Source organism: Halictus rubicundus, unplaced genomic scaffold (genome assembly GCF_050948215.1).
Source record: "Halictus rubicundus isolate RS-2024b unplaced genomic scaffold, iyHalRubi1_principal scaffold0220, whole genome shotgun sequence".
Classification (NCBI taxonomy): Eukaryota; Metazoa; Arthropoda; class Insecta; order Hymenoptera; family Halictidae; genus Halictus; species Halictus rubicundus.
Genome location: NW_027488761.1, coordinates 396,901 through 407,709, shown reverse-complemented (window position 1 = coordinate 407,709; position 10,809 = coordinate 396,901). Strand labels below are relative to the sequence as shown.

The 10,809-nt window shown below is 55.1% G+C and overlaps 1 protein-coding gene across 1 annotated transcript; it reads left to right on the top strand.

Annotated features, from left to right (window-relative positions):
- Positions 1–9,590: 9,590 nt before the first annotated feature.
- LOC143364051 (uncharacterized) lies at positions 9,591–10,585 on the top strand. Its single transcript, XM_076804565.1, has 2 exons — positions 9,591–9,823; positions 10,061–10,585. The coding sequence occupies exons 1-2, from the start codon at positions 9,789–9,791 to the stop codon at positions 10,341–10,343; spliced, it is 318 nt and encodes a 105-aa protein (XP_076660680.1). The 5' UTR covers positions 9,591–9,788; the 3' UTR covers positions 10,344–10,585.
- The last annotated feature ends 224 nt before the right edge of the window (positions 10,586–10,809 follow it).

Here is a 10,809-nt window from a genome sequence, read left to right as displayed (position 1 = left end):
CTCTTCATCTACCCCTTCCTGCGGCATAACAGAGGACTAATTTTTGGTGGCAGCGGTGGGATAGGCCGCAATTCAGCAAGAAGACCGAGGTCAACAAGGCGACAAGACGAAATCTGGAAGGATATAAGACGATTATGAAAATTCTATTCGGGTAAGTGAATGCCTTTTCACACATATTGGAACCCGAAATCAGAAATTCACACCGAAAGTGATAGCAGCGAGTCGTTACATAGTTTTATTCCTAAAACTCTCGAGAAAATGAGTCGACCCGCGAGCCCTGTTAGAAGCAGCCTTGAACAACAAATGGCTGAACTACTGAGAAAATGTCTTAAATTAATGACTCTCTGCGAAGAGCAACGGAAAGAAATCGACGAACTACGACATGGGGAAACTTCAGTACCACTAGAACCTGTAAACGTTAGAATCAGAGATGATGAAAGTGACAGCTCCTTTCGGTCAACGGACGAACAACGCGTTTTGCTCAGGAGAACGAAAGAATCAAGACAGGTTTATACAGTCAACAAACCCACGGGATCTGACCGAGGAATTACAAATCGAGGAAACCTTACAATCGCTCTCCGAATGGGACAAAGCAGGTCAAGTCGTGTATTCCTCCTAGACACAGGAGCGAGAATAAATTTAATAAAAGCAGCAGCAGCAGTTGTTTTACCTACACGAGCGCGAATCAATCGTTTTTATGGAATTGATGATAGAGAAGTCGTCTCAACCAGAGAAGCTAAACTTACAGTAGGAAATCGTGAACATATTTTAGCAATAGTACCTGACTCCTTTCCGATAGAAGAAGATGGATTGCTAGGGATGCCCTTTTTAGAACGGGAAGAAGCAAAAATTGATACCAAAAACAGGATAATAGAATTAACGGGTACTATGCACAGGGTTTTACATTTACAAATACCAGAGGAAAGAATCAAAGCGCTAGATTCCAACACAAGGGTTGAGCATTTAACCGATCCAAAGGCTATTGATTTAGTGAGACGAGTCTCAAGAGAATTTGCAGATATATTTTTTCTCCCAGGCGACGCGCTGCCCATGACTAATTTAACCGAACATGCGATACCTGTTACCGATGAGCTTCCAGTGCATACCAAACAATTTCGTTATCCCCCAGGGCATCTCGATGTAATAAATGAACAGGTTACCGACATGTTAGACAAAGGAATCATTCGTAATTCAACTTCTCCTTACAACTCGCCACTTTGGGTGGTTCCAAAAAAACAAGACGCCAGTGAAAAGAAGAAATGGCGTGTTGTAGTAGATTTCAGAGCGCTTAACGAGAAAACTAAGCATGATGCATACCCTCTACCCAATATAGAGGAGATCCTGGATCAGCTTGGGCGAGCCCGCTGGTTCTGTGCATTTGACTTAGCGAGCGGTTTTCATCAAATTGGAATGAAAGAACAGGATAAGGCGAAAACAGCGTTCTCTACACCGTCTGGACATTTCGAGTACAATCGCATGCCGTTTGGTTTGAAAAATGCTCCAGCAACGTTCCAAAGAATGATGGACCGGGCACTGAGGGGTCTGATCGGAAACATCTGTTTCGTCTACCTAGATGATGTTATCGTCTTTGCGGAGAATCTGGAAGAATTGGAGAAACGCCTGAGGACGTTATTCCAACGCTTTCGAGATAGCGAATTGAAACTGCAACCGGATAAGTGTGAGTATCTGAAACCAGAACTCCAATATTTAGGACATCTTATTACAAAGGATGGTGTCAAGCCTAACCCTGAAAAAATTCGAGCTGTGGCCGAATTTCCAACCCCTAAGGATAAAAAGAATATCAAGCAGTTCCTAGGACTGGCAGGATATTACCGGAGATTTATCCCAAATTTCTCGCAGTTAGCTAAACCAATGAATACGCTCCTGAGAAAGGACAGGAAGTTCGAGTGGAAGCAACAACAAGAGGAATCTTTTCAACATCTGAAGACAGAACTTTGCGGAGATCGTGTACTCATGTACCCAGATTTTAAAAGACAATTCATTTTGTCTACTGATGCCTCCGGTGAAGCTTTAGGAGCGGTACTGGCACAAAAATATGAGAGCGGAAAAGAAAAACCAATCAGCTTTGCAAGTCGGACCCTAAACGAAGCTGAGCAAAAATATTCAACCACGGATCGCGAAATGCTTGCCATGGTTTGGAGTGTAAAGCACTTCCGCCCCTACTCATATGGTCGAAAGTTCGTTATAATTACTGATCATCAGCCACTGAAATGGCTAAATAACATGAAAGACCCAACTGCCATGCAGACGCGATGGAGGATCATTTTAGAAGAGTATGATTACGAGATTCAATACAAAAAGGGATGTTTGAATTCTAACGCTGATGCACTTAGTAGAAATCCGGTAATTAATCAAACTTATCGTCTCCTACACGAACGTTTTAACCGCGATATTAATGAAAAATGGCGTATGTTATACAGTATAGGCATAACTTTACCTAATAGAAGTAAACATGTAAAACGTGGTTGGTTGAATCCCATTGGAGATTTAGCCAATGTATTATTCGGAACCCTTAGTCAAAAGGACGCCGAATATTACGATTCGGAACTTGATAAACTTTATACAGATAGTAAAAGTTTAGCCGTACACCTAGATAAAGAAACAACCATTGTAAAAGGCATTGTTAAAGACTTTTCCAATTATCGTGATAGAATTCAATCATTCATAAATGTAACCACTGAAGCAATCTATCAGGTTATAGATAAGATAGAACAGCGACAAATTCAACTCAGTACAGCAACTTTATTATCTGAACTTGTAACTGAATACGGGGAATTAACGCACAAACTCAGAAGTTTAATCAACAATGGTGTAACGGGTCCGTTTCCCGGCGGACCTCGAAACAACGGATTCCTCGCGGCCGGATTTGGCTCGCCGTGCCAGGGTTCACGCAGGATAACGCGAGGGCTACGGCGGGGCGCGGGCGGTCGGGCACGGGTGATTAACGACACGAGTATTCCAAATGTTCGTCACTGTCCCGGCTTCGCGTTTCGGTGGCCGGCGGTCGCGATTCGGGTCTCGATCGCTCGGCGTTCGGGTCGGCCCTCCAGGTGGTCCAATACGCAGCGGCGTCTTCAGGGTTCGCGGATCGCGGAAAAATCGGCACACTCGCGATTACAATTTCGCGGGTATGAATACACTCTCGCGAGTCGTATTCAGCGGGCGGCTTCCCGGCGTCGCAAGAGACGATTCCGGTCGGGATCGGGCGGTCGGTATCGGCGGCTAGAGATCGGATCGATGCAACTGATCGCTATCGCGGCGGAAAACCAAAGAGACCGTTTTCCGGTTCGTCTCTCTCGTCTTGCCGGGCGAGGGGGTGCGGTGCGGCACGGTTCGCGGCCGGCTTTTCCGGTGTCGTCCCGCATCCGGCGCGCCGGCGTCGCATCATGGCGGGTTCCGGTTCCCGCCAAGATCGGTTCGGCGTTGCGGGGCTCGCGGGGGCGCTCGCGGGTACCGGCGGATCTCGGTATCCGTCGGTCGTGTTCGGCTCGGAACAGGCCTGGCGCAGCCAGGTCTGTTACACCCCCCCCCTTACGTCGCGGCGGCGAGTGGGCGGCAGTCTTCTCGTCTACTTCGGCACGACGGGACCTTACGTGCTAAACTTAATCTAGCTTAACCTAACGCGGGGCTGTACACTTAACCTATCTTAATCCTATGTGAACACTGTACACTTAACCTATCTTAATCCTACTAGAACGCTGGACACTTAGCCTAACTTAAACTACGCGACACTGTACACTTAACACTACTTAACCTAGCCTAACCTACATTCAGCGTTCGTTCACCCCCGCCGGGGTGAAGTCGCGGGGGCCCCGTGGGGCCACGTCCTCGCGCACTTCCCTCGTCACTCGCACGGTTGTGTCCGTCTTGAAGCCGCGGGCGTGCTGGGGGTCGGGTCGTCGGACACGGGCGACAGCGTCGTCAGCGAGTCCCAATTCCGACGTCGGGGTCCGCTTCGCGTCGCCGGTTCTCCGGCGGGCGGGCTGTCTGGCGGGGCTGATTGGTCGCGGCGGCGGCAGCTTCCGTCCGGCATGGCATCTGACGTCGGCGCCCCGTGGCTCGGCTCGGTCTCGTCGAACAGGGCCGCACGGCCCCAGCTGGTGTCCATCCCCGGCCGGCTTTTTGGTTGCTGGACTTTTCCTCCTGTCGCAAAAGTGTACGGGGGCAATTAGTTTTCGGGGACGGCCTCTACGCCTAGGAGCTGGGTTAGCAGCGGGGGCGGGTGCGGGCTGCTGGGGGTTTCCCGCGGGGGAAAGTCGGCGCTCGCGCTCGGCGCTTTCCTCTGGAGTATGGTCTGGTTCGTCGGCGGGGCCGGCGGCGGGCTTGAGGTCCCGCACATGGATATGGCGCAGCCATCGCCTAGCCCGGTCGCGCAGGTCCACGATGACCGGCGACACGACGCGCCCGACGGTGTACGGGCCGCTGAACTTCGGCGCGAGTTTGGCGGCGACGCCTTCTTCTTTATTGGACAGCGTGTGTTCCCTTCTCCAGACGGTGTCCCCCAGGGCAGGCCTCCAATCTCGGCGGCGCAGGTTATAATATTTGGCCTGTCGGTCGAACGCTCGTGCCAGGTGTACTCGGGCCAGTTCCTGGGCCTCCCGGAGGTTCTTCCACCGCTGCTGCGGCGGGGCTGCGGCTCCTTCCGTGGTGGTCGGCCCCGGTGGCCGGAGTTCCCGTCCTTGGTTGAGGTACGCCGGGCTGTACCCGGTTGCCTCGTGCCACGCCGTGTTGATCGCGAATCTGGCCTCGTCCAGTTTCTCGTCCCAGCGGTTGTGGCGGTTTCCGGTGTACTGGGCGAGCATGGTCTTCACGACCTTGTTGGCTCGCTCTACCGGATTACACTGGGGCGCGTACGGCGGGGTCCGGCGGTGCTGGGTCCCGGCGGCTTTCAGCAGCGCGGTCACAGGCTCCCCGATGAACTGGCGGCCGTTATCTGAAATCAGAATCTGCGGAGCTCCGTGTCGCAGGATTACCTCCCTCTGGAGCGCAGCTGCGACGGCGGTACTGGTGGCTTTCCGGAGCGGGGTGAGCTCGACCCACTTCGTGAAGCGGTCCATGGCCACCAGCAACCAACGATGACCCTGCCGGGATCGCGGCAGCGGTCCGATTAGGTCGACGGAGACGGTGTGCCACGGTTCGGTCCCCGGGTTGGCGTGCAGCTGTCCTGGTAACGGGTGCGGCGGAACCTTGTACTGCATGCAGTTCTTGCAGCTCCGGACGTAGCGGGCGGCATCCCGGAACATCCCCGGCCAGTAGAATCGCTGCGCCAGGCGCACGATGGTTTTGGCGACTCCCAGGTGACCGGCCGTGGGGTCGTCGTGGTACTGGGCCAGGGTAGCCGGGCGGTCCTCGTTCGGTACGCACAGCTTCCACGTCGTGCTCGGCTCGGGCTCGTTATAATCGAGCTGGTGCGGGATGCGTTTGTAGAGGCGCCCCTCGCGTATCTGGAACTCTGGTTCGGCGGCTGGGTCGGTCTGGGCGGCGGCAAGCTTCTTCTGGTACCACGTGTCGGTGTGCTGCTTCGGTCGGAGCGAGTTCACTCCGGGCGGCGGCGGGATTCTGGACAGCGTATCCGCCACGTGGTTATGTTTTCCGGGTCGGTACCGCACCTCAAAATCGTACTGCTGGAGCTCTAACGCCCATCTCGCCAGGCGGCCGGTCGGGCTGTCGAGTTGGCGGAGCCATTTGAGGGCTTGGTGGTCGGTGATGACGGTGAAGCGGTACCCCTCCAGGTACGGCCGCATCTTCCGGATGCCCCAGACCACGGCGAGACACTCCTTCTCGGTGGCGCTGTATTTGCGCTCGGTCTCGCTCATCGTGTGGCTGGCATAGGCGATCACCCTCTCGTCGTCCTCAGGGCCCTGCGTGAGTACGACTCCCAGCCCGTAGTCGCTGGCATCGGTCTGGAGCGTGAACGGCTGTTCGAAGTCTGGGCATGCCAGCACCGGGGCGGCTACGAGGCGTTCTTTCATCGTCCGGAACGCCGTTTCCTCGGCGGAGGTCCATCTCCATTTGGCGTTTTTACGGGTCAGGCGGGTCAGCGGCTCGATGACCTCTGCGAAGTTCGGGACGAATCGCCGGTACCACGAGGCCATCCCGTGGAATCTGCGGATGTCCCGGATCGTTTTCGGCGTCGGGATCTGGGCGATGGCCGCGGTTTTCTGCGGGTCGGTCCGGATGCCCTGCTGGTCGACGATATGGCCTAAATAGCGGAGGCTGTCGACGCAGAATCGGCACTTTTCCGGATTCAGTTTCAGTCCGGCCGCACGCAGGCGTCGGAAGACGTCTTGGAGGTGGCGTCGGTGGTCGGCCACGGTCCGGCTGACGACAATAATGTCGTCCAGATAGGCGAACGCGTGCGGCTCGAGCTCCGGGCCGATCACGCGATCCAGGAGGCGCTGGAAGGTCGCGGGCGCGGAGTGTAGGCCGAAGGGCATCACCGTGAATTGGAACAGGCCGAGCCCTGGAACGGTGAAGGCGGTAAGCGGTCGGCTCGCGGGCTCCAGGGGCACCTGCCAATATCCGTTCTTCAGGTCCAGCGTCGTGAGGAACCTGGCCCCTCGCAGTTTGTCCAATGTGGCCTGGATGTGCGGCAGCGGATACGCGTCCTTTTCCGACCGTTCGTTTAACTTGCGGAAGTCGACGCAGAATCGCGGCCGGCCGTCCTTCTTCTTCACAACGACGACAGGCGAACTCCACGGGCTGCTGGACGGCTCGATGACGCCGTCACGCAACATCTGCGCGACCTCTTCGTTGATGATAGCCTGCATGGCCGGGTTCCGGGGACGGTACCGCTGCTTGACCGGCGTCTCGTCGAGCAGCTTTATCCGGTGCCGTATGAGCGTTGTACGACCCGTCACGGCGTTGAAGCGTTCCAGCTCGGTGTCGAGGAATCGGTCGAACGCTTCTCGCTCGTCTTTCGGCAGCGGCCGCAGTCCTAGTTGGAGACACGGCTCGGCGTGGTATTCCTCGGCCCGGGCGGCGATTTCGGCGGGCGGCTCCATCCTCAAGCGCAGGGCGGCGAGGGCGTGGATGCCGAGGAACACCGGCATCCCCATCCTCGGCAGTACGGTGAACTCGGCTGTTTCCTCCCGGTGTCGGACTCGAAACGGCAGGCGGATGCGACCCGTCGGACGCGTATCGGTTCCGTCGGCTAGGTTGACGAGGCCGGCGCGGTGCTCCGCGGGGAATCTCCCTTGCTCCTGCGCCCAGGCCACGACGTCCTCGTTGACGCAGGATATCTGTGAGCCCGTGTCGAGGAGGGCATCGAATCTCCGGCCGAGGATTCGGACCGATAACACGGGACGCGGCGTGTATCGGATTTGCTCCGACAGGTCGTCTAGCGGGCCCGGCGCTCGCCCCTCGGCGACGGGGCCCGTGCTCCGTTTCCCGGCGGGTGACACTCCCGGGTTAGCACTCCGTCGCGTCCGCACCGCGAGCAGAATCTCCGGTACGCGTTCCGGCACTCAAAGCGTGTGTGTCCCCGCTGTTTGCACCGCCAGCAGTGGGTGTCGACGTCGTACGGTTCCGACGGCGGAGCGCGGCTCGTGGTCGGCGTTGCTTGCTCGGTCGCGGCGGCGTGGGTCGGAGTTCGGCGCGGCCGTCTTTCTCGTTCTTCGATACGCTCGAGTTCCTGCACCCGCTCGCGGAGCGTCCTCAGATCCGGCACGGATCCCCGGGGTATGAAATATTGAAACTTCGCCCGCATGTTCTCGTGTAGCAGGTCGAGCCTCTCGGACGGCGGCACCTGTGCTCGTCGCATCAGCGTGGTAATATCCGTCACGAAGTCCGTGAACGGCTCGTCGTCCCGCTGTCTCCTTTCCCGGGCGGCACGCTCGTGCTGAGAGCGGGTCTGCGGCGACGCATGGGCCCGGAGGAATGCCTGCCTGAACTCGTCCCAGGTGGCAATTTCCTCCCGTTCGTTCCGGTACCAGGCCTGTGCTCGGCCGCTTAACATTAACGGTGCGGCTCGGAGCATGTCCTCGTCTGGGAACCCGTACGTCAGCTGGAGGTCTTCCACGCGTTCCAGGAACGCATGCGGGTCTTTCCCGTCGGTGGTGCAACCGCTCTTCCGGATCCGGTCGATGTTGCGGAGCGGGTCCGGTCTCTCGGCCGTCGCGGCGGCGGACAGCATTTTCCGGGTCTGTACGCCGGGCTCCATTATCGCGTACAGATCGTTCGTCAGGTGGCTAATGCAGTCGGCCCACCGTCGTCTCCGGTCGTCCGGTGTCTCGGGGGATGGTGGTCCGTCGGCGTTTCTTCGGGTACGGCTCGTCGTGGGTGTCCCTCGGGGCATCCACGTGGGTTTCCCCCGGCTGTGATTCGAACTTTCCCGCCCGACGTTCGATCGGCGGTCCTGCTTCGTCGCGGCGGCGGCAGGCGGCGCGCGTGTACCGGTAGTGTTTCGGCCGGGCGACACTGGACGGCGTGCGTGTACCGGCACTATTTCGGCAGGGCGACACTGGGCGGCGCGCGTGTACCGGCACTATTTCGGCGGGCTCGCACTAGGTGGCGCACGCGCGGTTCGGTTCACTTCACTCCGCGGCACACTTAACCTCACAACTTCCCACGTGGGCGTAATCCAGCCTGTCCCACGTGGTTAAACAGGTCCCTGTTTGGGCGCCATGTAACGGGTCCGTTTCCCGGCGGACCTCGAAACAACGGATTCCTCGCGGCCGGATTTGGCTCGCCGTGCCAGGGTTCACGCAGGATAACGCGAGGGCTACGGCGGGGCGCGGGCGGTCGGGCACGGGTGATTAACGACACGAGTATTCCAAATGTTCGTCACTGTCCCGGCTTCGCGTTTCGGTGGCCGGCGGTCGCGATTCGGGTCTCGATCGCTCGGCGTTCGGGTCGGCCCTCCAGGTGGTCCAATACGCAGCGGCGTCTTCAGGGTTCGCGGATCGCGGAAAAATCGGCACACTCGCGATTACAATTTCGCGGGTATGAATACACTCTCGCGAGTCGTATTCAGCGGGCGGCTTCCCGGCGTCGCAAGAGACGATTCCGGTCGGGATCGGGCGGTCGGTATCGGCGGCTAGAGATCGGATCGATGCAACTGATCGCTATCGCGGCGGAAAACCAAAGAGACCGTTTTCCGGTTCGTCTCTCTCGTCTTGCCGGGCGAGGGGGTGCGGTGCGGCACGGTTCGCGGCCGGCTTTTCCGGTGTCGTCCCGCATCCGGCGCGCCGGCGTCGCATCATGGCGGGTTCCGGTTCCCGCCAAGATCGGTTCGGCGTTGCGGGGCTCGCGGGGGCGCTCGCGGGTACCGGCGGATCTCGGTATCCGTCGGTCGTGTTCGGCTCGGAACAGGCCTGGCGCAGCCAGGTCTGTTACAATGGAATCCAAGGAAAATTGGACCCCACATTGCTAAATTCAGTAGACTTAGTAACAATTCTAAAAAGCATTGAATCCAAATTTGGAGCTGAAAGGATGCTATTTCCTGCCACGAAAGAATCAGCCTTCCTATATCAACGAGTCATCGAAGTTAATATTTTTGTCTTACATGATACACAACTTTGCTTTCAAATGAAAATTCCAATTCTTGAACCAGAACAATATAACCTTTATCAACTAGTACCAATCCCCCTTATTCGGGACAAACTAATGTATGTAGTTAGCATAACTGTTCGATATATACTACTAGACAGCACAACTAAATACTACAGCCCTGTCGAGTCTATGGATATTCACAAATGTAAAATCTTCGAGAAAATCCGAATTTGTGAAAGAACGACTCCAGTTCTCACTTCATCATTTCAAGACCAATGTATAGCGCAAGCAATTCATATATTCCCAGAAAGTAGGAAATATCAAATATCCATCATCAAAATTCTAAATCCCATCTGGATACAACTTTACTCTAAACGTGTAAAGAAGAAGAAGATATTTTAATTCATCACATATCTTTAGAGCACTTGCAAATTTATTCCAAATCATTGGACGAAATATCTAGAGACGCAAATAACATAGCCACGCACGTAAGAAGCGCGACGCGAACCGAAACCATCTGGACCACACTTAAAATTATCAACGTTAGTTTAATCCTACTAGCTCTATTATATGTATTATGCAAATTAAAAGTCTGGAAACTCATAAGTTTATGCTTCAAACCTTGCAATCAGTATGTAAACTGTTTCAATACAGGAGGTACCCACGTTTATAACGAAAATGTAACGACACCGTCACCTCAGTATTCTGTCAGGTTCACATCAAAACCTCAAAATGAGCAAGCATTCACTGTCGAGGAAGTTAGCGACGAACCCGTACCAATTTATGTAAAACCGTCAAAGCGTAAAACCGTACTCAAACCAATCTTGTAAAAAGAACATACCTTACCAAGGTATATTCTTTTAAAATAAGGAAGGGGATGTTATGCGAGACTACCAGACTTATCTATTCTCTATAGATAAGTCAGACAAATAGATGAGTCAGAACTCACGGGCTTTCTCATCTACTAGACTAAGGCAAAATTACTCACCGGTACAGAGATTTCAGATTAAAGTCCAACCCTGCGAAAACTCCGACCTCCACGTCATTCCCTATCTCTAAGGGCTAGTGTCATCCATCCCCACCAAACTTCCATAGTTGTACTCTTATATAAGGCCCTGCGAAAGGGCGCAGACAGAGACAGAGACAGAGACAGAGAAGAAGCTACAAGTAGCCCGTCAGTCGACTCGTTTGTTACAAAGTATTTCGTCGTGTACAAAATCGCTTGTATTCTTGCTTGGCGACCTATTCCCAAATAAACCTAAGTTGTGCTGGAAGAGTTTGGAGTTTATTCGAGGA